This window comes from Oncorhynchus kisutch, linkage group LG25 (assembly GCF_002021735.2).
Source record: "Oncorhynchus kisutch isolate 150728-3 linkage group LG25, Okis_V2, whole genome shotgun sequence".
In the NCBI taxonomy this organism is placed as follows: Eukaryota; Metazoa; Chordata; class Actinopteri; order Salmoniformes; family Salmonidae; genus Oncorhynchus; species Oncorhynchus kisutch.
The window spans coordinates 15883622-15911212 of record NC_034198.2 but is presented as its reverse complement, the minus strand read 5'-3'; the positions used below and the strand labels follow the sequence as shown (position 1 = coordinate 15911212).

The window sequence follows — 27591 nt, the reverse complement described above, 5'->3', positions numbered from 1 at the left end:
CATGTATAGTGTTGAGTCATCTGCATACATAGACACTCTGGATTTCCTCAAAGCCAGTGGCAATTCAATAGTAAAGATTGAAAAAAGTAAAGGGCCAAGACAGCTGCCTTGGGGAATTCCTGATTCTACCTGGATTATGTTGGAGAGGCTTCCATTAAAGAACACCCTCTGTGTTATGTTAGACAGGTAACTCTTTATCCACAATATAGCAGGGGGTGTAAAGCCATAACATAAGTTTTGCCAGCAGCAGACTATGATCGATAATGTCAAAGGCCAAACAAAAGTAAGTGCCAATAAAGTGCAAAATAAAGTAGCAGGGTTGACCGTGACAGGGTTGATGTTTTGATCTTAAATCAGTGATAAATCCACTTGTAACAGGGGGAATAGAAGCTTGTTGTCACACCCTGACCTTAGAGATCCTTTTTATGTCTCTATTTTGGTTTGGTCAGGGCGTGAGTTGGGGTGGGCATTTTATGTTTTGTCTTTCTATGATTTTTTATTTCTATGTTTTGGCCGGGTATGGTTCTCAATCAGGGACAGCTGTCTATCGTTGTCTCTGATTGGGAACCAGACTTAGGTACCCTTTTTTCCCACCTGTGTTTGTGGGAAGTTAACTTTTTTTGACGGCACATAGCCTTAAGCTTCACAGTTTGTTTTGTATTGTTTGTTTTGTCGGTGTCATTTCGAATAAAAGAGAAAATATACGCTCACCACGCTCCACCTTGGTCCAGTTCTTTTAACGGCCGTGACACTTGTTGTGTGCAACAGGGAGTTGAAATTGAATGCAAGCTTCACAAAAAAATGAAACTGTTCAAACATCTCTAGCCTATCTATCTATGGGTAACAGAGTTGACGTGTTGTGCTGGATGCACTCAGTTTTCCACCACAGAAAAAGGCCAAAAAGAACCAGCTCACCTGCTTTCACTCTATGATTTTACTTTTACTGAAAAAATAATTTTAAAAGGAATAGTTTCACCACATTGAAACGAGAGTTCAGTTCACATAAAATATTTGACCTTGAAATGAGGGACAGATGCTAATTGATCACTAATAACATAAATACATAATACTCTTCAGAAAGAACTTGGTCAAAGCTTTAAAATTTAAATTAAATTAAATCTTAATCTAATTCGTAAAAATGAGACAAGAAACATGTCAAAATGCTGAGTTGTGACACTTTAGGCATTTAGGTGTTTCTCAAAGTCGGTCCTGGGGCCCAGCCTGGTTGCACATATGTTTTTTTTTGTCCTAGCATTACACAACTGATTCCAATAATCCAAGCTTGATGAGTTGGTTATTTGAATCAGCTGTGTAGTGATAGGGCAAAAACCAAAATGTGCGCCCAGGGGGGCCCGAGGACCAAGTTTGGGAAACCTTGCTTTAGCAAGTCTTTATTCATACTAATAGTCTGAAGGGCACTTCATTTAATATAACAGGCCTTTAAAATGCAATATTGGTGCACAATTTCTACTCAAAATATCAAAGGAATGCAAAATGTACTTGTGGAACGACCCATAAATGTAAAATCATATATTGATATAACATTTCAGACCACGGCTTTCCTGATTACTACATTCTGATTGGATGAAAGGGGACTCTATAAGTGAACATGAACTTTAGATTATTCTATTCCTGTACCTTGAACATGCAGACGATCTGCTGCTCCAGGGAGGCACCCATCTGGAGAAACGTGGAACCCTCAGCCTAAAGGGGGGAGGAGTGGGGTGAGAAGGAGGGGGAGGGGGGAATGAGAATGTTAGCTCAATCCAACAATACTGTACACTATTCAGGTGAGCACACTCACAAGCACTCGCAAACTCTCAAGTAGACATTTTCCACACCCAGAGGAGGTAAATAATGTGTGGTCAATCCTATCGCTGTTATAACACCTAAACACACCTACAGACACACACAAACACGCACGTAAACAACGGGCTGTGAGGGTCGATTCTATCTCTATTAAAGCCACGCTATGAACACTGATATACAGTGCATTCGGAAAGTATTCAGACATTTTTCTTCTAAAATGTATTAAATGAACACATTTTCTTCCTCGTCAATCTACACACAATCCTCCATAATGACAAAGCAAAAAACAGGACTACCTTATTTACATAAGTATTCAGACCCTTTGCTATGATACTCGAAATTCAGCTCAGGTTCATCCTGTTTCCATTGATCATCCTTGAGATGTTTCTACAACTTGATTGGAGTCCACCTGTGGTAAATTCAATTGATTGGATATGATTTGGAAAGGCACACACCTATCTATATAAGGCCCCACAGTTGACAGTGCATGTCAGAGCAAGAAACAAACCATGAGGTCGAGGCAATTGTCAGCAGAGCTCTGAGACAGGATTGTGTTGAGGCACAGATCTGGGGAAGGGTACAAAAAAATGTCTGCAGCATTGAAGGTCCCCAAGAACACAGTGGGCTCCATCATTATTAAATGGAAGAAGTTTGGATCCACCAAGAATCCTCCTAGAGCTGGCCGCCCGGCCAAACTGAGCAATTGGGAGAGAAGGGCCTTGGTCAGGGAGGTGACCAAGAACCTGATGGTCACTCTGACAGAGCTCCAGAGTTCCTCTGTGGAGATGGGAGAACCTTCCAGAAGGACAACTATCTCTGCAGCACTCCCACAATCAGGCCTTTATGGTAGAGTGGCCAGACAGAAGCCACTCCTCAGTAAAAGGCACATGACAGCCCGCTTGGAGTTTGCTAAAAGGCACCTACTGTAAAAGACTCTCAGACAAAGAGAAACAAGATTTTCTCTTTTACTGATTGACAAGCGTCACATCTGGAGGAAACCTTGCACCATCTCTACTGGGAAGCATGGTGGTGGCAGCATCATGCTTTTTGGGTGTTTTTCAGTGTCAGAGACTGGTAGACTAGTCAGGACAGGGTAAAAGATGAATGGAGCAAAGTACAGAGAGATCCTTGATGAAAATATGCTCCTGAGCGCTCAGGACCTCAGACTGGGGCGAAGGTTCAACTTCCAACAGGACAACGACCCTAAGCACACAGCCAAGACAACGCAGGAGTGGCTTCGGGACAAGTCTCTGAATGTCCTTGATTGGCCCAGCCAGAGCCCGAATTGAACCCGAGCGAACATCCCTAAAGAGACCTGGAAATAGCTGTGCAGCGATGCTCCCCATCCAATCAGAGAGCTTGGAGGATCTGCAGAGAAGAATGTGAGAATCTCCCCAAATACAGCTGTGCCAAGCTTGTAGCGTCATACCCAAGAAGACTTGAATCTGTAATCGCTGCAAATGGTGCTTCAACAAAGTAAAGGGCCTGAATGTTTACATTTTTACAATTTCTACATACCTGTTTTTGCTTTGTCATTATGTGGTATTGTAATTTATGTAGATTGATGTATGTATTTAATCAATTTTAGAAAAGGCGGTAACGTAACACAATGTGGAAAACTCAAGGGGTATGAATACTTTTCGAATGCACTATATGTGAAACCGTTAATTAAACATTACCTTCTCAGCAGGCATTCTGTATACGACTGTGAGCAGACTATATGAGCTGTCATAAATCCGACACAACAATCCTATGAAAATGACATAGCACCTGATGTAATAACACACTGTGAAAAGGCAAAACGTAGGGCTTCCTGAGTTGCGCAACGGTCTAAGGCACTGCATCGCAGTGCTTGAGGCATCACTACAGACCAGGATTCGATCCCAGGCTGTGTCACAACCGGCCGTGACTGGGAGTTCCATAGGGGGATGCAATTGGCCCAGCGTCGTCCGTTTTAGGGGAGGGTTTGGGCGGGGGGGGCTTCATTTGGCTCATCACGCTCTAGCGACTTCTTGTGGTGGGCCGGGAACCTGCAGGCTGACTTTGGTCGTGAGTTGAACGGTGTTTCCTCCGACACATTGATGCGGCTGGCTTCCGTGTTAAGCGGGCGGATGTTAAGATGCGCGGTTTGGCAGGTCATGTTTCGGAGGATGCATGACTCGACCTTCGCTTCTCCAGAGCCCGCTGGGGAGTTGCAGTGATGAGACAAGATTGCAATTGGATATCACAAAATTGGGGATAAAAATGTGGATAAAATATTTTATAAAATGAATAAAAGGCTAAACTTGTCTTAGGGCAGGCGTGCAGGCAGGAGACAAAGTTAAAGGGTAAGTACCTTAAATCACAAATTTCCCAAGTGATTCCATACATTGAAACTAGTTAGGTGGAGTTTGCCTTCTCTCCCTGCAGTCTTGAACTGGAAAGCTGCAAAAATGGTTCATGTGACTCATGAGGTTTCTTTGTGCACTACTAAGAGCAATTGAGAAATCTGCGAATTGTGGTCACATTTGTTGTTTTTATTGAAAGATTACAGACGAATTTGTTATTTTTATCAAAAGTACTAATGTTTTGTAGTCAGGAAATGTGTACCTTTCCACCTAAAGTGGTTGCAATTATTTTATATCATTATTTTATGTGGCCAACTGCAACAACAGTGGAGATGGGTAACAACTGTGCATGTGCGCTCTCGTGCAGCAAACTCTGTGACGTATATGCCCTTATTTGGAGCTTGACATCACAGATGCGAGTTTAGTACAGGTTAGTAAACATTGTATCATTTGACTTGTGTGTCAGGGTGGTAGTTTTTCTTAGTCAATACACATAATAATAATTTGGCATATATCAATGAAAATGTGAGCATGGAATAAGCTACAACTGCCACTGATATTTGAAGAACTTGAACGAATGGATAAACCCAGTTGACTTTATGCAGACTTTTTATTATAAAATGTGTCACATGTAAATCACACTTTGAAGACATTGTCTAGCATAACATAAATTACCATATTTTCTGCTACAACATAAGCTACCTGTATATTGTGAAACACAAAAATGACTATTTAGAATGTGTGTGTGTGTGTGTGTGTGTGTGTGTGTGTGTGTGTGTGTGTGTGTGTGTGTGTGTGTGTGTGTGTGTGTGTGTGTGTGTGTGTGTGTGTGTGTGTGTGTGTGTGTGTGTGTGTGTGTGTCATCTAAATATGCCTAAGTGCACTCTGCAGTCATTGTGAGAAACAGTTCCCGAAACAGTCCAAGCAGTGAGTTGCCAAATAAATAACCAGGTGCTGGAGCTGCGACAGGATCCGACTGTGGTTTACAGGGATCCTTCATCCCACCTGCCCAAGCATAATCTGCCAGACAACATTGCCACAGAGGAGAGACCTGAGAAAGAGGACCTGGTTAGATCAGAAGACATCACTCCAGGATTTGTTCTTTATATGCAACCAAATGTCTTCCCCTTTCTTTGTTGAGGACAAACAAACAATACTTGAATGTTTTGGGGGACTAAAAATATACTGAACAAAAATATAAACGCAACATGTAAAGCGTTGGTCCCATGTTTCAAGTTCTCAGAAATTTTCCACAGACACAAAAAGCTTTTTTCGCTCAAATTGTGTGCACAAATTTGTTTACATCCCTGTTAGTGAGCATTTCTCCTTTACCAAGATAATCCATCCATCTGGCAGGTGTGGCATATCAAGAAGCTGATTAAACAGCCTGGTCATTACAATAAAAGGTCACTCAAAAATCTGAAGTTGTGTCACAACACAATGCCATAGAGGTCTCAAGTTTTGAAGAAATGTGTGATTGGCATGCTGACTGAAGGAATGTCTACCAGAGCTGTTGCCAGATAATAGAAAGTTAATTTCTCTACCATAAGCCGCCTCCAATGTCATTTAAGAGAATTTGGCAGTATACCCTACCGGCCTCACAACTGCAGACCACGTGTAACAACGCTAGCCCAGGACCTCCACATCTGGCTTCTTCACCTACGGTATCGTCTTAGACCAGCCACCCGGACAGCTGAGGAAACTGTGGGTTTGCACACTGTACAACAATGTGTTCCAGTTTCCGCCAATATCCAGAACTTTGCATAGCCATTGAAGAGGAGTGGGATAACATTCCACAGGCCACAATCAACAGCCTGATCAACTCTATGAGAAGGATATGTGTCTTGCTGCATGAGGAAAATGGTGGTCACACCAGATACTGACTGGTTTTCTGATCCACACCCCATCTTTTGTTAAGGTGCCTGTGACCAACAGATGCATATCTGTATTCCCAGTCATGTGAAATCCATAGATTAGGGCCTAATGAATTTATATCAATTGACTGATTCCTTAAAGGAACCTTTAAAGGAACTGCAAATAAGTAAAATCTTTGAAATTGTTGCATGTTGCGTTTATATTTCTGTTCAATGTATATTATAAAAATGACAATACAATTCATGTTTTATTGGTCCATTTGGATGGATTTTCTTTATTTTTGCAGTCACATTCCTAACATGATACACAACAGACAAATCACAGTCTGGGAGCAGCGAATACCTATCACTTTGACTATTCACAAGTCCTGGGAGTCTTCCACTTCCTGAAAACCAGTGTAGACCCCATAATGTGATTGATATTTGGCTCAGATGGCATTTACCACGCAGGCTGGGAAAGGGATCTGGACTCCTGGACCCAATGTCTCACCGTGGAGGACCCACTCCAAAATGATGTGGTAGGAGACTAGTCTCAACTGTCTGGAATGACAATAGACCAAAGGGCATTGTGGATTTGAGAATCTGGAGCAGAAGTCATGTACTCATAACATTACATTTTTTGGACAATATATGGAAACAAGTTTTCATTTTATGTTCTTAGATTTGGCTGTTATTTCAAGATCAATGTGTAGGCCTATATTTAAACATAAACCCACAACAGTCAGGCTCAGAGGTTTATGATGATCATTCAGTAGTGGGGCGGTGTTGCAATCTACTGCAGAGATAGCCTGCAGAGTTCTGTCCTACTATCCAAGTCTGTACCCAAACCATTTGAACTTAAATCCACCTCTCTAAAAACAAGTCTCTCAACTGTTATAGACCACCCTCTGCCCCCAGCTGTGCTCTGGACACCATATGTGAACTGATTGCCCCCCATCTATCGACCTAAACTGGAAGACCTAAACTGGAAGATGCTTAACATCCCAGCCATCCTACAATCTAAGCTTGATGCCCTCAATCTCACACAAATTATCAATGAACCTCCCAGGTACCACCCCAAAACCGTAAACACGGGCACCCTCATAGTTATCATCCTTACCAACTTGCCCTCTAAATACACCTATGCTGTTTTCAACCAAGATCTCAGCGATCACTGCCTCATTGCCTGCATCCGTAATGGGTCAGCCGTCAATCGACCTCCTCTCATCACTGTCAAATGCTCCCTGAAACACTTCAGCTAGCAGGCCTTTCTAATCGATCTGCCTGGGGTATCCTGGAAGGATTTGACATCATCCCGACAGTAGAGGATGCCTGTTTTTTTTAAATGCCTTCCTCACCATCTTAAATAAGCATGCCCCATTCAAGAAATTTAGAACCAGGAACAGATATAGCCCTTGGTACTCTCCAGACCTGACTGCCCTTAACCAACACAAAAACATCCTATGTTGTTCTGCATTAGCATCGAACAGCCCCCGTGATATGCAACTTTGCAGGGAAGCTAGAAACCAATATACACAGGCAGTTAGAAAAGCCAAGGCTAGCTTTATTTATTTTTTTGAATTTTACCCCTTTTTCTCCCCAATTTCGTGGTATCCAATTGTTTAGTAGCTACTATCTTGTCTCATCGCCACAACTCCCGTACGGGCTCGGGAGAGACGAAGGTTGAAAGTCATGCGTCCTCCGATACACAACCCAACCAAGCCGCACTGCTTCTTAACACAGCGCCATCCAACCCGGAAGCCAACCGCACCAATGTGTCGGAGGAAACACCTGGCAACCTTGGTTAGCGCGCATCTGAGATTCCCAAAGATTGGAAAGCAGCTGTGGTCATCCTCCTCTTCAAAGGGGGGTACACTCTTGACCCAAACTGCTACAGACCTATATCTATCCTAACCTGCCTTTCTAAGGTCTTTGAAATCCAAGTCAACAAACAGATTACCGACCATTTCGAATCCCACCATACCTTCTCCGATATGCAATGTGGTTTCAGTGCTGGTGATGGGTGCACCTCAGCCACGCTCAAAGTCCTAAATGATATCTTAACGGCCATCGATAAGAAACAATACTGTGCAGCCGTATTCGTTGATCTGGCCAAGGCTTTCGACTCTGTCAATCATCACATCCTCATCGGCAGACTCGATAGCCTTGGTTTCTCAAATGATTGCCTCACCTGGTTCACCAACTACTTCTCTGATAGAGTTCAGTGTGTCAAATCGGAGGGCCTGTTGTCCGGGCCTCTGGCAGTCTCTATGGGGGTGCCTCAGGGTTCAAATCTTGGACCGACTCTCTTCTCTGTATACATCAATGATGTCGCTCTTGCTGCTGGTGAGTCTCTGATCCACCGCTACGCAGACGACACCATTCTGTATACTTCTGGCCTTCTTTGGACACTGTGTTAACAACCCTCCAGACGAGCTTCAATGCCATACAACTCTCCTTCCGTGGCCTCCAATTGCTCTTAAATACATGTAAAACTAAATGCATGCTCTTCAACCGATCGCTGCCTGCACCCGCCCGCCCGTCCAACATCACTACTCTGGACGGTTCTGACTTAGAATATGTGGACAACTACAAATACCTAGGTGTCTGGTTAGACTGTAAACTCTCCTTCCAGACTCACATCAAACATCTCCAATCCAAAAATCTATCTAGAATCGGCATCCTATTTCGCAAAAAAGCGTCCTTCACTCATGCTGTATAACATACCCTTGTAAAACTGACCATCCTACCAATCCTCGACTTCGGCGATGTCATTTACAAAATAGCCTCCAATACCCTACTCAATAAATTGGACGAAGTCTATTACAGTGCCATCCGTTTTTTCACCAAAGCCCCATATACTACCCACCACTGCGACCTGTAGGCTCTCGTTTGCTGGCCCTCGCTTCATACTCGTTGCCAAACCCACTGGCTCCAGGTCATCTACAAGACCCTGCTAGGTAAAGTCCACCCTTATCTCAGCTCGCTGGTCACCATAGCAGCACCCACCTGTAGCACGGGAGCACGCGCTCCAGTAGGTATATCTCTCTGGTCACCCCCAAAACCAATTCTTCCTTTGGCCGCCTCTCCTTCCAGTTCTCTGCTGCCAATGACTGGAACGAACTACAAAAAAATGCAAACACTTATCTCCCTCACTAGCTTTAAGAACCAGCTGTCAGAGCAGCTCACAGATTACTGCATCTGTACATAGCCCATCTATAATTTAGCCCAAGCAACTACCTCTCCCCCTACTGTATTTATTTATTTTGTTCCTTTGCACCTGATTATTTCTATCTCTACTTTGCATATTCTTCCACTGCAAATGTAACATTCCAGTGTTTTACTTGCTATATTGTATTTACTTCGCCAAAGGCCTTTTTTTTTGCCTTTACCTCCCTTATCTCACCTCATTTGCTCACGTTGTATATAGACTTATTTTTCTACTGTATTATTGACTGTATGTTTGTTTTACTCCATGTGTAACTCTGTGTTGTTGTATGTGTCGAACTGCTTTGCTTTATCTCGGCCAGGTCGCAATTGTAAATGAGAACTTGTTCTCAACTTGCCTACCTGGTTTTAAATAAAGGTGAAATAAAAATGTTTAAGTTTAGCTACTTACTCATTGGATATCTGTCATTTTGGTCCGTCTGGAGTGGGGTTGCCAATTTATATTTGGGATATGGAAGAAGAAGAAATAAATCCAGGACACCAGAGTTGTTCTGGGCAGAAGAATCCCTGTTGTTGCGAAAGCAAGCAAACTGTTTCTCAACATTAATAATCACATTCTTCGTGAGTCTGCATTGGAGCACAATTACACTACCGATCGGCGTTCATCTTGGGGGTGGGCTGGGGCTGTGGTCCTGCTGCTTCTCCCGCCTCGGTGACTAGAGTGGTGGCGGCCATCTGAAACTCAGGTTTGCCTCAATTCCTTGTCAGAATACTCAGGCTCCAATAAATACGGTTCGATGCCACCATTAGCACCCCTCTAGTATTTTTCTTAATCACTCGCAAATATTTCATCGTCAGACATGCTTCAGGTTGTTGTTTACTTTCGTATAACTAATCTGTAATGCTAGGCTACTGTCCCCTGAAAAAGCTTGCATCTGTGATTGTGAATAATCAAATCAAACTTTATCTGCCATATGCGCCGCATACAACAAGACTTTACCGTGAAATGCTTACTTACAAGCCCTTAACCAACAGTGCAGTTCATGAAGAAGAAAAAATGTACTAAGTAGGCTAAAATAAAAAGTAATAATAAAAAATAACACAATAAGACTAACAATAATGAGGCTATATACAGGGGGCACCGGTACCGAGTCAGTGTGCAGGGGTACAGGCTAATTGAGGTCATCCGTACATGTAGGTGGGGGCTAAGTGACTATGCATAGGTAACAAACAAACAGCGAGTAGCATCAGTGTACAAGAGGGGGGTCCATGTAAATTGTCCGGTGGCAATTTTTATGAATTGTTCAGCAGTCTAATGGCTTGGGGGTAGGAGCTGTTGAGGAGCCTTTTGGTCTTAGACATGGTGCTCAGGTACCGTTTGCTGTGCAGTAGCAGAGAAAACAGTCATTATGACTGGATGACTGGATTCTCTCTTTTATGGCCTTTCCTCTGACACCGCCTATTATATAGGTCCTGAAGCTTGGTGATGTACTGGGCCGTTCGCACTACCTTCTGTAGCGCCTAATGGTCAGAGGCTGAGCAGTTGCCATACCAGGTGGTGATGAAACTTGAAACTCTCGACCCACTCCACTACAGCCCCGTTAATGTTAATGGGGGCCTGTTCGGCCCTCCTTTTCCTGTTGTCCACAATCAGCTCCTTTGTTTTGCTCACATTGAGGGCGAGGTTGTTGTCCTGGCACCACACTGCCAACTCTCTGACCTCCTCCCTATAGGCCGTCTCATCGTTGTCGGTGATCAGGCCAACCACTGTTGTGTCTTCAGCAAACTTAATGAAGGTGTTCGCGTCGTGTTTGGCCATGCAGTCATGGGTGAACAGGGAATACAGGTGGGGACTAAGTACACCCCCCTGTGGGGCCCCAGTGTTAAGGATCAGCGTGGCAGACGTGTTGTTGCCTACCCTCACCACATGAGGGCGGCCCGTCAGGAAGTCCAGGATCCAGTTGCAGATGGAGGTGTTTAGTCTCAGAGTCATTAGCTTTGTGATGTGCTTTGTGGGCACTATGGTGTTGAACACTGAGCTGTAGTCAATGAACAGCATTCTCACGTATGTGTTCCTTTTGTCCAGGTGAGAAAGGGCAGTGTGGAGCGCAATTGAGATTGCTTCATCTGTGGATCTGTTGGGGCGGTATGCGAATTGGAGTGGGTCTAGGGTAGTCCGGGAGGATGCTGTTGATGTGAGCCATGACTAGCCTTTAAAGCACTTCATGGCTTCCGACGTGAGTGCCACGGGGCTGTAATCATTTAGGCTGGTAACCTTCGCTTCCTTGGGCACAGGGACTATGGTGGTCTGCTTGAAACATGTAGGTACTACAGACTCGGTCAGGGAGAGGTTGAAACTGTCAGTGAAGACACTTGGCAGTTGGTCCGCGCATGCTTTGAGTACACGTAATTGTAATCCGTCTGGCCCAGTGGCTTTGTGGATGTTGACCTGTTTAAAGGTTTTGTTCACATCGGCTACCGAGAGCGTTATCACACAGTCATCCAGAACAGCTGGTGCTCTCGTGCATGCTTCAGTGTTGCTTGCGTAACTGGGCAGCTCGCGTCTGGGTTTCCCTTTGTAGTCTGTAATAGTTTTCAAGCCCTGCCACATCTGAGCGTCAGAGCCGGTGTAGTAGGATTCAATCTTAATCCTGTATTGGCACTTTGCTTGTTTGATGGTTCATCTGAGGGCATAGCGGGATGTGGGGGAAAGCTTTGTATGCATCTCTGTATGTGGAGTAAAAAAAAAAATCCCTGGTTGCATGTGGCATGCCGGTAGAAATTTGGTAAAACTGATTTAAGTTTGACTGCATTAAAGTCCCCGGCCGCTAGGAGCGCCACTTCTGGGTGAGCATTTTCTTCTTTGCTTATGGCCTTATAGAGTTGGTTGAGAGCGGTCTTGGTGCCAGCTTCGCTATGTGGTGGTAAATAGACTGCTATGAATAATACAGATGAGAACTCTCTTGGTAAATAGTGTGGTTGACAGCTTATCATACAGTACTCTACTTCAGGTGAGCAATACCTCGAGATTTCTTTAATATTAGACATTGCACACCAACTGTTATTGACAAAAAGACACACACCCCCACCCCTCGTGGGGGCTTCCAGATGTAGCATCTCTGTTTTGATGGTGCATGGAAAATCCCTCCAGCTCTATATTGTCCGTTTCTTAGTTCAGCCACGTCTCGGTGAAACATAAGATGTTACAGTTTTTAATGCCCCGTTGGTAGGATAATCTTAACAGTAGGTCATCAATTCTATTTTCCAACGATTGCATGTTAGCAAGGAGAATGGAAGGCATTAGGAGTTTCCTCCAGATTCTCAGAACGATCCCTGATCTGCAAACCCCTTTTCCGGCATGGATCTGGGCCTGTTCCATTAAAAGCAGAATATCCTTCTCATCGGACTCGTTAAAAGAAAAAGTTTCTTCCAGTCCCCGGTGAGTAATCGCTTTTCTGGTGTCCAGAAGTTATTTTCGGTCATAAGACTGTAGCAGAAACATTATATACACAATAGGTTAAAAAAAAGTTTGCAGTTTACTACCTATTACCTGATCCTAATCCAAAAAACATCTGTTGCAAGGACAAGAAGAATGTTTGTATTGCTAATATTTTTGTTGTTGTCAACCTCACGAACCAGAGCCAATAGTAATAAAAGAAGTCCAACTCAGTTGTGTTAGTTTTCTTTCTCATGGATTTTCATTAATTCATGATTAGTTGTATGACATTATTTGACATTTGATAAGACTAATTGACAGTTGGCGCTAGGTGGAAATGGGACATGTATAACTAATTCAAGAGTCCACAAGAGAGAGTGGAGCTTGTGCAAGTCATCACACGCAACTTCATATGACTTCAGGAGTACTTCGTGGACATAGCAGCACTCCAACAAGATCACAACAAGTATGCTCTCACACAGACACACCATCAAGCTCTAACAGTCTCACTGCAGAATTAGATGTTCTACAACGTCAAATTTCAACAACAAAAGTTGTTGCTCCTGCTGTATCTTTCCATTTCTCCAAACATCAAATTGCGAAGTTTATGGTTAAGTTTAGACACTCATTCTGAAGGGTTAAGGTAAGGGTTGAGGTTCGGGATAGGCATGACACATTACATTTAGGCACTCATTCCAAATGTTTATGGTAAGGGTCAAGGTTTGGGATAGGGTTAAAATAGAAAATACAAAAGCAGTTTCCATGACTAGGACCGAACATGCAACTTTCTGATCCAGAGTCATGGAATTACACCCATCCACAACACCCTAGCAAAACCCAGGGCTACTTGATGGAAATAGCACTCAATGTTGCCCCTAGTGGCTAGTTTTGAATGCATTTCCTAACATCCTCAGGACATGGATAGACGTCCAATTTCGATGTGAATCTTGAACCACCTGGCTGCACACACACACACACGCTACACACTGTCACGCTGCATACTTTCTGTCAACTTCCTCTGTGTGTGACTGAAGCTGTCCAATTAGGCTGATAGGTCCATACAAGCAAAAGCGTGTATGCCCTCCCACCTGCAGTACAGTATCTGTCTCATGTCTCAGGTAGCCCATGAAAGTCTGCAAGATAGAATGCAATAATTAAGTGAAAATGCCAGAGAAGCCACTGTTTGAGGATATATTGGCACGGGTGTTGCTTGTACAGTGGGGCAAAAAAAGTATTTAGTCAGCCACCAATTGTGCAAGTTCTGCCACTTAAAAAGATGAGAGAGGCCTGTAATTTTCATCATAGGTACACTTCAACTATGACAGACAAAATGAGAAAAAAAATCCAGAAAATCACATTATAGGATTTTTAATGAATTTATTTGCAAATTATGGTGGAAAATAAGAATTTGGTCAATAACAAAAGTTTATCTCAATACTTTGTTGGCAATGACAGAGGTCAAACGTTTTCTGTAAGTCTTCACAAGGTTTTCACACACTGTTGCTGGTATTTTGGCCCATTCCTCCATGCAGATCTCCTCTAGAGCAGTGATGTTTTGGGCCTGTTGCTAGGCAACACGGACTTTCAACTCCCTCCAAAGATTTTCTATGGGGTTGAGATCTGGAGACTGGCTAGGCCACTCCAGGACTTTGAAATGCTTCTTATGAAGCCACTCCTTCGTTGCCCGGGCGGTGTGTTTGGGATCATTGTCATGCTGAAAGACCCAGCCACATTTCATTTTCAATGCCCTTGCTGATGGAAGGAGGTTTTCACTCAAAATCTCACGATACATGGCCCCATTCATTCTTTCCTTTACACGGATCAGTCGTCCTGGTCCCTTTGCAGAAAAACAGCCCCAAAGCATGATGTTTCCACCCCCATGCTTCACAGTAGGTATGGTGTTCTTTGGATGCAACTCAGCATTCTTTGTCCTCCAAACACGACGAGTTGAGTTTTTACCAAAAAGGTATATTTTTGTTTCATCTGACCATATGACATTCTCCCAATCTTCTTCTGGATCATCCAAATGCTCTCTAGCAAACGTCAGACGGGCCTGGACATGTACTGGCTTAAGCAGGGGGACACGTCTGGCACTGCAGGATTTGAGTCCCTGGTGGCGTAGTGTGTTACTGATGGTAGGCTTTGTTACTTTGGTCCCAGCTCTCTACAGGTCATTCACTAGGTCCCCCCATGTGGTTCTGGGATTTTTGCTCACCGTTCTTGTGATAATTTTGACCCCACGGGTGAGATCTTGCGTGGAGCCCCAGATCGAGGGAGATTATCAGTGGTCTTGTATGTCTTCCATTTCCTAATAATTGCTCCCACAGTTAATTTCTTCAAACCAAACTGCTTTGTCTGTCATAGTTGAAGTGTACCTATGATGGAAATTACAGGCCTCTCATCTTTTTAAGTGGGAGAACTTGCACAATTGGTGGCTGACTAAATACTGTTTTGCCCCACTGTATGGCAAGAAAAAGTATGAACCCTTTGGAATTACCTGGATTCCTGCATAAATTGGTCATAACATTTGATCTGATCTTCGTCTAAGTCACAACAATAGACAAACACAGTGTGCTTAAACTAATAACACACAAATTATTGTAATTGTCTTGTCTATATTTAATACATCATTTGAACTTTCACAGTGTAGGTTGGAAAAAGTATGTGAACCCCTAGGCTAATGACTTCTCCAAAAACTAATTGGAGTCAGGAGTCGGCTAACCTTGAGTCCAATCAATGAGACAAGATTGGAGATGTTGGTTAGAGCTGCCCTGCCCTATAAAAAAAACTCACGGAATTTGAATTCAAGAAGAAGCATTGTCTGATGTGAACCATGCCTTGAAGAAAAGAGATCAAAAGATTTAAGATTAACAATTGTTGACTTGCATAAAGCAGGAAATGGTTACAACAGTATCTCTAAAAGCCTTGATGTTCATCCGTCCACGGTAAGACAAATTGTCTATAAATGGAGAAAGTTCAGCACTGTTGCTACCCGCCTTAGTAGTGGCCGATGACTGCAAGAGCACAGTGCAGAATGCTCAGTAGTGGCCGATGACTGCAAGAGCACAGTGCAGAATGCTCAATGAGGTTATTAAGAAGAATCCTAGAATGTCAGCTAAAGACTTACATAAATCTCCGGGACATGCTAACATCTCTGTTGACAAGTCTACGATACATAAAACACTAAACAAGAATGGTGTTCATGGGACGACAACACGGAAGAAGCCATTGCTGTCCAAAAATAACTTTGCTGCATATCTGAGGTTCGCAAAAGAGCACCTGGTAAAAAAAAGCGCTACAGGTAAAATATTCTGTGGACAGATGAAACTACAGTTGAGTTGTTTGGAAGGAACACACAACACTATGTGTGGAGAAGAAAAGGCACAGAACACCAACATCAAAACCTCATCCCCACTGTAAAGTATGGTGGAGGGAGCATCATGGTTTGGTGCTGCTTTGCTGCCTCAGGGCCTGGACAGCTTGCTGTCATCGATGGGGAAATGAATTCACAAGTTTATCAAGACATTTTGCAGGAGAATGTAAGGCTATCTGTCCGCCAGTTGAAGCCCAACAGGACAACGACAAAAAACACATTAGTAAATCAACAACAGTATGGCTTCAACAGAATAGAATATGCCTTCTGGAGTGGCCCAGTCAGAGTCCTGACCTCAACCCGATTTGAGATGCTGTGGCATGACCTCAAATGAGAGGTTCACACCAGACATTCCAAGAAAGTTGCTGAACTGATACAGTTTTGTAAAGAGAAATGATCCAAAATTACTCCTGACCGTTGTGCAGGTCTAATCCGCAACTACAGAAAATGTTTGGTTGAGGTTACTTCTGCAAAAAGGAGGGTCAACCAGTTATTAAATCCAAGGGTTCACATACTTTTTCCACCCTGCACTGTGAATGTTTATACAGTCTGTTCAATAAAGACATGAAAACGTATAATTGTTTGTGTGTTATTAGTTCAAGCAGACTGTGTTTGTCTATTGTTGTGACTTAGATGATCAGATCATATTTTATGACAAATCTATGCAGAAATCCAGGTCATTCCAAAGGGTTCACATACTTTTTCTTGACACTCTATATGCCAATGTATCCTCAAAACACCGGCTTCGAAGGCATTATCACTTTTATGCAAAGGGTTACCAACATATTCAAATAATGATAGACTTATTTTCATGAAAAAGGTATTTTGGTGAATTTATTGATATTATTTCATCCTTCCATGAGATATAGTCTAGACACAAATCTAAGGTTGCTACCCAAGCCAGCTGATCTTTCATTCTATCGTTTCAGTTGCCAGAGATGCGACCCATTTGTTAAGTCTTTTGTTCTGTATCTATGGACGCAACCCAGTCGTTCCTTCTAAATGTTCCATTGTAATACTGGCTGGCAACATTCTTATCCCTTGTTTTGCTAGCTAGCCAACTACGGCTAACTTGCGGTCACGTCGAAAGGGCAGCCAGAATAACAGAAAAGTAGCTGCATTTGTTTAAGCTGTTTTCTAGTGACATTTATTTGGATACAGCTAATGAGCTAATTATGCACATGGCATAGAAAATGTGCTCTCTCGTAAAGGCACTGCTGTTCAGAGGAGAGAGCGAACAATACAATTAACACAATCACTTCAAACTGAAGCTGGAAAGACTGCAAACTAGCTGCATTTAAATTTGTTTTACCTGTTTTCTACTGACATTTCTTTGTATGCTGTTGAAAACCAAATGCTAGTCTAAAAGAAATGGGAGATAATGTCTAGATGCTTTTTATATTGGAGATCATGTTTATAAATCGCTTGGCTGGGCTAATGAGACATCTCAGTGAGATGGAACAGATTAAATATGCATTTCAAAGTCATAGCTTTAGCCGGTAGTAACTTGTGGAATAGACACTGGCTGGAATGCGTTTTTAACCAATCAGCATCCAGGATTAGACCCACCTGTTGTATAATTGACTAATATTTGCCACATTCTAATCATTCTCATGTCACAATATATCACTACAGTCCGTGCCATGGTGAAATTTCCACTCCTGTAGATCTGAAATAATTTTATGGTGAAACTTGCCAGCCAATCAGAAAAGCAGGCAAAGCAATTCAGGCATTCTTGAAAGTCAGGACAATCCTTGTCCTGCAAAGAAACATTATTTTTTTAGTTGAAAAAATTGAATTTCGCATCAGTGGGCATTTAGAATTTAATGTAGAAAGGAGCTTTATAGTTACATGATCACATCACAGGGTGACCACAACAGGATGATTTTAGGGGACATTCCCGGGACAGTGTAGCCTACATGAATAAAAACATTTGGCAGCAACCCCCCGCTGACAGATCTTGAATATAATTATAAAATTGCAACATCTGCCTATTGTTTCAAAAACATTTATATATTTAATACCCTCAATCACCACGTTAAGCATACGTAATTTCATCAATGTCAATTGGTAATGATAGTTCTTTGCTTTTACCAGTGAAATGTCGAAACTGCGTCTGCATGCCAATCATTTGATCTCAGTTTCACGGGGATATGCATTTAGATCTTCTTGAATTACTGTTTTGTGAGCAAATTAGAGCAGATGGCGTTAACAAACTATGTAGCCTTCCTGGATTTTGTTTCAATCAAAGCACATTCTGTGGAGTTTAGGCCGCATGCTAATTATTTTGGAACCAGTCAGCTAACCATCCTGAAATATGAGAAATTAGGTGCTGTTTTTGGATTAACAGTAACGTTACACTATGCTATTATATTTGGTTCTGTTATGTAGACTACTTATTAATCATCATGTGATCATTGAAGACATTGATTCAGCTTTTATTATAACTTTACTAAGGGATCGAGCCCCATTCCGAGAAGTGGCGGAGCGATGCTCTGGTGTGCTCTGGCAGCCCTGCAGTTCGTTGCAACGAACAGTCAATTGAAGCGTAGCCAACTCCATTGCCTTGTGAAAACTTTGGTGATAGAATTGAGAGAGCACGTGGCTGTTTTATGAAAAAAGGAAACATTTCTGGTAGGTCTCAGGGAATGTAAAAGAGTTAGGATGGGAGACTTTTAACATGGTATTGAGTGAAGTAGCAGCAAATATATCAAATGAGCAACTAATAAGTATGGAGAGCCTCCCAAGTTGATGAAATGACCTTATATCGTTCAGCCTAATAAGAATATTTACTTAATTTTGTAGCTCTTCATCAGAAGCACGCTTTTTGTAAGTACACTACTGCACATGACCAAACGTATATGGACACGTGCTCATGGAACATCTCATTCCAAAATCATGGGCATTAATATGAAGTTGGTCCTGCTTTTGCTTTTATAAACAGCCTCCACTCTTCAGGGATGGCTTTCCACTAGATGTTGGAACACTGCTGCGGTGACTTAATTCCATTCAGCCACAAGAACATTAGTGAGGTTGGACACAGATTGTGGGAGATTAGGCCAGGCTCGCAGACTGCGTTACAATTTCTCCCAAAGGTGTTCAATGGAGTTGAGGCCAGGGCTCTGTGCAGGCCAGTCAAGTTCTTCCACACCAATCTGGATGGACCTCGCTTTGCTGAAACAGGAAAGGACCTTCCCCAAACTGTTGACACAAAGTTGGACGCACAGAGTTGTCTAGAATGTATGCTTTAGCGTCAAGATTTCCTTTCACTGAAACTAAAAGGGCCATGAAAACATGAAAAACAGCCCCAGACCATTATTCCTCCTCCGCCAAACTTTACAGTTGGCACTATCCATTCGGGCAGGTAGTGTTCTCCTGGCACAGCCAAATCCAGATTCATCCATTGGACTGCCAGATGGTGAAACGTGATTCATCACTCCATAGAACACGTTCCACTGCTCAGGAGTCCAATGGCGGCTAATTTTACACCACTCCAGCCAACGCTTGGCATTTCACATGGTTATTTTAGGCTTGTGTGGAATTTCATGAATCTCCCGACTAACAGTTATTGTGCTGACATTGCTTCCAGAGGCAGTTTTGAACTCAGTAGTGAGTGTTACAACCGAGAATTCATTCTGTGAGTTTGTGTGGTCTACCACTTCTCAGCTGAGCCGTTGTTGCTCCTAGACATATCCTCATCACAATAACAGCATTTACAGTTGACCGGGCAGCTCTAGCAGGGCAGAAATTTGACAAACTGACTTGTTGGAAAGGTGGCATCCTATGATGGTGCCATGTTGAAAATCACTGAGCTCTTCTGTAAGGCCATTATACTGCAAATGTTTTCTATGGAGATTGCATAGCTGGGTGCTCGATTTTATACACCTGTCAGCAACAGGTATGGCTAAAATAGCTGAATCAACTCATTTGAAGGGGTGTCCACATACTTTTGTATATATTGTGTATATAGTTGGGAGGCCAAACTGTCCTCTCCAAGTTTAACTGGAGTTTAGCCTGAAAGGATTTGAGAAATATGATTGGTTGGCTATAAGCCTATGACATTGGCCTACTGTCTCATCTTAAACTGCGCCGAATATCAGATCTCAACGACGATTGGAGAAGTGTTTAACATCACAATTAGGCTGAGGCTACCACATCCTCATGATTTATATTTCATAAGCCATCGTGACTGGAAGACACTGCTTTTGTTGAATAATCCTGGGTCAATGGAAACCTGCCTATTGACTGATTTCACCTGTATTTCTAGACTTTGCACTTCAAAGTAAACCTCAGCTTTGTTATAAATATACCAGATCCGGCACCTCTCAGTTTTGGACTGTTTCATTTTGGAACCTATTCACCAGGATCCGGTACCTCTGGTGGCATAAAACATAATTTCCAGACAAAACAGGCCTTTCACAATATTTAAAATGCAATCATGGGATAGCACAGGTTGGAAAACAAATGGGTCCTGCTGAAACAAAATAGTTATCTGGCTGTAGGCTACGAAAATATTTTCCAACTTTCAACTATTCCTATTGAGTGAACAGCATTGTTTTTACAAACTAAAACGAGGGAGATAGGCTTTTGGCACGAGCTCATCGGCCATTGCCGGTGAGTGAGCTGCACATCATTGGGTGAGTCAGTGAAACTGGAAAGCTTTTTAAGGACTATAATTTCCTCCTCATATTGGTCAAGATTGTGTCTCTTCCACACACCTTGGCCTAGGCTATTGATGGATTCAAGATTGTCATTTTTTATGATCTCTCATTCTCAGTTTGTCAGTGTCAAAGTAGCCTGACATTTCAATCATTTGTGCAGTATAAAAAAATATTCTGCTGAAGTCTTCAGTCATGTAAAATTACATAGAATTGCATAAAATGTGTTTATAAAAAGGCCCAATCTTTTCCCACACCCTAGGTTACAAAAATAATTAAGCAAGCGCCTCTACTCTACTGCTCTAGTCTAGACCACTACGCAAATGCAATGACACGCGTGCAATGCTTTATTATAAAGGTGATTTTACCTCAGAGCTCCCCAGATTACCCCCCTTGCATGCTCATTTTCTGTTCCGGCACCTCCCAATTTACAAATTAAGCACTGAAATACACTCAAGAAAATCAATTTTATTCACCATAGTGATTCAGGAGTAACATTAAAACAGAATAATATAATATGTCCACCAACATTAGACAACTATACAGAAAACCCTAAAATTGCTGAGATTTGTGTGTGTGTGTGTGTGTGTGTGTGTGTGTGTGTGTGTGTGTGTGTGTGTGTGTGTGTGTGTGTGTGTGTGTGTGTGTGTGTGTGTGTGTGTGTGTGTGTGGTGCTAAAATAGACCAGAAAGAGAGGTGTGTGTGTGACACCTTTACTAGATACAGGAAACAGCTGATGGTAATAGATATTTTTTTAATTTTTTTATTTCACCTTTATTTAACCAGGTAGGCTAGTTGAGAACAAGTTCTCATTTGCAACTGCGACCTGGCCAAGATAAAGCATAGCAGTGTGAGCATACAACAAAGAGTTACACATGGAGTAAACAATTAACAAGTCAATAACACAGTAGAAAACAGAGGGGGGGTCTATATACAATGTGTGCAAAAGGCATGAGGAGGTAGGCAAATAATTACAATTTTGCAGATTAACACTGGAGTGATAAATGATCAGATGGTCATGTACAGGTAGAGATATTGGTGTGCAGAAGAGCAGAAAAGTAAATAAATAAAAACAGTATGGGGATGAGGTAGGTGAAAAGGGTGGGCTATTTACCAATAGACTATGTACAGCTGCAGCGATCGGTTAGCTGCTCAGATAGCTGATGTTTGAAGTTGGTGAGGGAGATAAAAGTCTCCAACTTCAGCGATTTTTGCAATTCGTTCCAGTCACAGGCAGCAGAGTACTGGAACGAAAGGCGGCCAAATGAGGTGTTGGCTTTAGGGATGATCAGTGAGATACACCTGCTGGAGCGCGTGCTACGGATGGGTGTTGCCATCGTGACCAGTGAGCTGAGATAAGGCGGAGCTTTTCCTAGCATAGACTTGTAGATGACCTGGAGCCAGTGGGTCTGGCGACGAATATGTAGCGAGGGCCAGCCGACTAGAGCATACAAGTCGCAGTGGTGGGTGGTATAAGGTGCTTTAGTGACAAAACGGATGGCACTGTGATAGACTGCATCCAGTTTGCTGAGTAGAGTGTTGGAAGCCATTTTGTAGATGACATCGCCGAAGTCGAGGATCGGTAGGATAGTCAGTTTTACTAGGGTAAGCTTGGCGGCTTGAGTGAAGGAGGCTTTGTTGCGGAATAGAAAGCCGACTCTTGATTTGATTTTCGATTGGAGATGTTTGATATGAGTCTGGAAGGAGAGTTTGCAGTCTAGCCAGACACCTAGGTACTTATAGACGTCCACATATTCTAGGTCGGAACCATCCAGGGTGGTGATGCTAGTCGGGCATGCAGGTGCAGGAAACAGCTGATGGTAATAGATACAGGAAACAGCTGATGGTAATAGATACAGGAAACAGCTGTGTAGGAGTGTGGGAGAGAACGGGTGGGTGGATCCATAGGTTATATGTTGGGTGGGAATGAATGAGAATGGATGAGTCGATGGATATAAGTGTGTCTGAGAGGTAGGAAGGGTGGGAAAAAGACGGGTAGGTTTTAATGTGACAAAAGAGTAGGAGGTCCACGTACCCTCGGCCCAGATGTTTGTCCGACGTTGTCGACGTACCGGGAGAAGAACTCGGGCGGCACTTCTCAAGACCAACTCCAGGTATCGTCGACAAACTCCCTGCCGCAGGACCCCAGCTCCCCGCTACCGCATTGGGCAGAGGGTATGGCTTTCCACTCGGGACCTGCTCCTTCAGGTGGTGTCCCGCAAACTGTCCCCCCGTTTCATTGGTCCTTTTTCCAACTCTCGAGTCCTTAGTTCCACTGCTGTCCATATTTTGTTACCCCATACCCTCCGCATTCACCCTACTTTCCACGTGTCTAGGATTAAGCCCGTGTCTCACAGCCCTTTGTCTGCTGTCTCCAGGCTCAACCCTCCTCCCCGTGTCATCGATGGCCATCCGGCATACACGGTGAAACGCCTCCTGAGTGTTCGACCACGGGGCAGGGTTTTCCGGTACCTGCTTGACTGGGAGGGTTATGGCCCGGAGAAGAGGTGCTGGTGGTTTTAACCCAAGGCTTTTACTTGTGACATGTTGTTAAATGCACTAAAGAGGAACAATGGGTGCATATTTAAGATGAGCATGCTCATCCCCAGAACTTTTCACTTGTCTATTTTCAAAGGATAAAGCTAAGAACATTGACCACTTCATCGTTAAGAACACTACAACAATATGGAAGAAAATGAAACATATTCTACAAGAACCAATATTACTCCCTAAAAACACAACCCCATGTTACAATCCTTGTATAGCTTGTCAGAATTCACCGATAAATTGGTCCACATGGAAAGCTAAAGGCATAGAAACCAAAAATACATTTTAGACTGGTCAGTGTAGATATTTTCAAATACATGCAACTTAAAAGTTTCATATCAAGAAATGTTGACTTGAAATCTTTTGGACATCAGAGCAGTCTTGAAGGAATCCTAAGAGTCAGAAAAGGATTTTCATATCATAAGATATATAAAAACTTGCAGACAGCCTATCCAACTGACAGTGTCTTCGAAAAAAAGATTAACTATTGGAACCAAGACTTAAAAATAACTGATATTGGCACAAGATGGGAGGGGGGGGGGGGGGAATGTTGAAACATAACTAACGAAATATCAGTTAAAGAAATATTTGAGATTTAATCCATTATTTACTAATGCATATAATTTATTACATATTAAATTCACAATTTCATGTCTTAAGTGTAAAACTAACAATGACTCAAAAATGTACAGTCGTGGCCAAATGTTTTGAGAATGACACAAATATTAATTTCCACAAAGTTTGCTGCTTCAGTGTCTTTAGATATTTTTGTCAGATTTTATAATAATTATAATAATTATAATTATAAGCATTTCATAAGTGTCAAAAGCTTTTATTGACATTTACATGAAGTTGATGCAAAGTCAATATTTGCAGTGTTGACCCTTATTTTTCAAGACCCTGCAAATTGCCCTGGCATGCTGTCAATTAATTTCTGGGCCACATGCTGACTGTTGGCAGCCCATTCTTGCATAATCAATGCTTGGAGTTGAGAAATTGTGGGTTTTTGTTTGTCCACCTGCCTCTTGAGGATTGACCACAAGTTATCAATGGGATTAAAGTCTGGGGAGTTTCCTGGCCATGGACCCAAAATATTGATGTTTTGTTCCCCGAGCCACTTAGTTATCACTTTTGCGTTATGGGAAGGTGCTCCATCAGGCTGGAAAAGGCATTGTTCATCACCAAACTGTTCCTGGATGGTTGGGAGAAGTTGCTCTCGGAGGATGTGTCGGTACCATTCTTTATTCATGGCTGTGTTCTTAGGCAAAATTGTGAGTGAGCCCACTCCCTTGGCTGAGAAGTAACCCCACACATGAATAGTCTCAGGATGCTTTACTGTTGGCATGACACAGGACTGATGGTAGCGCTCAACTTGTCTTCTCCGGACAAGCTTTTTTCCGGATGCCCCAAACAATCGGAAAGGGGATTTATCAGAGAAAATGATTTTACCCCAGTCCTCAGCAGTCCAATCCTTGTACCTTTTGCAGAATATCAGTCTGTCCCTGATGTTTTTCCTGGAGAGAAGTGTCTTGCACTCACACCTCCCTGCTGCCATTACTGAGCAAGCTCTGTACTGGTGGTGCCCCGATCCCGCAGCTGAATTAACTTTAGGAGACGGTCCTGGCACTTGGTGGACTTTCTTGGGCGCCCTGACGCCTTCTTCACACACAATTGAACCGCTCTCCTTGAAGTTCTTGATGATCCGATAAATGGTTGATTTAGGTGCAATCTTACTGGCAGTTAACCATGGTTGACAGAGGAAAAACAATGATTCAACAATGCATCACCCTCCTTTTGAAGCTTTCAGTCTGTTATTCAAACTCAATCAGCATGACAGAGTGATCTCCAGCTGTCACGACTCCCGCCAAAGTTGGTCCCTCTCCTTGTTCAGGAGGCGTTCGACGGTCGACATCACCGGCTTTCTAGTCACCACCAATCCATGTTTCATTTTCATTTTGTTTTGTCTTCATTAAACACACCTGGTTTCCATTCCATAGTCAATGTTCTTTATTTAACCCTCTGGCTTCCCTTTCTGTTTTGTGAGTGATTGTCATTGTCATGTGGGTTCGTTCTTTGTGCTCTGGATATTTGTATTTTTCCTTGTTGGAACATTGCTTACATTTTGAGAAAATTCAGTGATTACTCATACCTGTGTCCTGCACCTGACTCCGCTTATCCATTCACCTAATTGCTGACAGAATCACTCACCATAGAATGGAGTCAGCAGGTGCAGCCAGCCCTCCTCTCCGAGTGGAAGAGCGCGTTCAGCAGCACACGACTATGTTACAGAGTCTCGATACAGCCGCGTACTGCAAACCATGGACAGATGGGAGAGAGGGGGTTTTCCGGTTAATCCATCATCACCACTTCAGCTCCCACAACAACCTCCACTGCTGGGTGCCAGGGGTTCCTACTCCAGCTGGAGCTCTACCTGGCAGCTGTTCAGCCGGCCCCTTCGGGACGCAAGAGAGTGTGCGCCCTCATCTCTTGTCTGACTGGTAAAGCCCTGGAATTGGCCAATGCCATCTGGGGAAGGAAAGGCCAGACGTTGGACAATTACGAGGATTTGGATCATCCACCTGAAGGGAGAGCGTCAGGGGAACGCTTGTACCATCTAAGACAGGGAATGAGGAGCGCTCAAGAGTTCACGCTGGACTTTAGAACTCTGGCAGCCGGCGTGAGATGGAATGAGCGGGCCCTGATCGACCACGTAGTTTACGCGAGGACGTTCGTAGGGAGATAGCCTGCAGGGACGCCACCCATAACCTTGACCAGCTGGTGGACCTATCCATCCGGGTGGATAACCTGTTGCCCTCCCGCAGACGTCCAGATCGGGGTCCGGCAGTTCCATCCCCCAGCACCTCTGATCCAACACCGATGGAGCTGGGAGGTGCTGCTATGAGGGGGACCGGAGGGGGGACCATTCCCTGCACCACCTGTGGCCGCAGAGGGCACACTGCTGGTCAGTGCTGGGGAGGTTCACCAGGGGGTCGAGGTAGCAGGCGGAGCACTTGTGGATCATCCCAGGTGAGTAGGCACCCAACTCACCCAGAGCTCTCTGTTGCACACATGTGGTTGTATATAGAATTTCCTGAGTTTTCCCCACGTTCCCAGCATAAGGCGCTAGTAGATTCAGGCGCAGCTGGGAAGTTGCAGTATTGACCGTTACTTTGCACTTAGATTAGGGTTCCCTATTGTTCCTGTTGATGTTCCCTTCCCTGTACATGCCTTAGATAGTCATCCTTTGGGCTCAGGGCTAATTAGGGAGGTCACAGCTAGGGAGGTCATAACGCAAGAGGGTCATGAGGAGAGAATTAGTCTCTTCCTGATCGACTCTCCTGCATTTCCTGTGGTGTTGAGCCTTCCCTAGTTGGCCTCTCATGACCCCACTATTTCGTGGCAGCAGATGGCTCTCAAGGGATGGTCCCGTCAGAGCTCAGGGAGGTGTGTAGGTGTTTCCTTAGGTGCCACTACGGTGGAGAGTCCAAACCAGGTCTCCACCATGCACATTCCCCCCGAATATGCCTACTTGGCACTCGCCTTCTGTAAAAAGAAGGCGACTCAATTACCACCCCATCGACAGGGGGATTGTGTGATAAATCTCCTGGTAAACGCTGCACTTCCCAGGAGTCACGTGTATCCTCTGTCACAGGAGGAGACGGCGGCTATGGAAACATATGTCACCAAATCTCTGGGACAGGGATACATTCTGCCTTCCACTTCACCTGTCTCCTCGAGGGTCTTTTTTGTGAAGAAGAAGGATGGAGGCTTGCGCCCGTGTATTGACTATCAAGGTTTTAAATCAGATCACAGTTACCAGCTACCTCTCATAGCCAGTATGACTGAGTCATTGCAACGGCGCGCTTCTTCACAAAATTGGATCTCAGGAGTGTTTACAACCTGGTGCGTATCCGGGGGGGGGGGGGGGGGGGGGGATGAGTGGAAGACGGCATTTAGCACCACTTTTCGGCACTATGAGTACCATGCCGTATGGGTTAATGAATGCTCCATCAGTCTTCCAATGCTTTGTAGATGAGATTTTCAGGGACCTGCACAGGCGCCGAACATGTGTCCCTTGTTTGCAGGGAGCTTAGTCAACTGCTGGAGCATGACCTGTACGTCAAGGCTGAGAAATGTCTGTTCTTCCAACAGTCCGTCTCCTTCCTAGGGTACAGCTTTTCCGTTTGCCAACTACTACCGGAGGTTTATCCGGGGTTTTGGTCAGGTAGTGGATCCCATTACCTCCTTGCTGAAGGGGGGAGAGGTGCGACTGCAGTGGTCAGCTGGGGCGGACAGGGTTTTTAGTCAGTCACCTGAAGGCTCTGTTTACCTCGGCTCCCGTGCTGGCTCATCCTGATCCCTCCTGAGCTTTCATAGTTGAGGTGGACGCGTCTGAGGCTGGGATAGGGGCTGTGCTGTC

The 27591-nt window shown here is 43.7% G+C and overlaps 1 protein-coding gene across 1 annotated transcript in view; it reads right to left on the bottom strand.

Annotated features, from left to right (window-relative positions):
• LOC109869994 (glutamate receptor ionotropic, NMDA 2C-like) overlaps nucleotides 1-27591 on the bottom strand; it is a 98998-nt gene that overhangs the window by 44927 nt on the left and 26480 nt on the right. The window contains exon 4 of the mRNA XM_031804583.1: nucleotides 1639-1704. Coding sequence (XP_031660443.1) covers nucleotides 1639-1704 — 66 coding nt within the window. The remainder of the gene's footprint in view (nucleotides 1-1638; nucleotides 1705-27591) is intronic.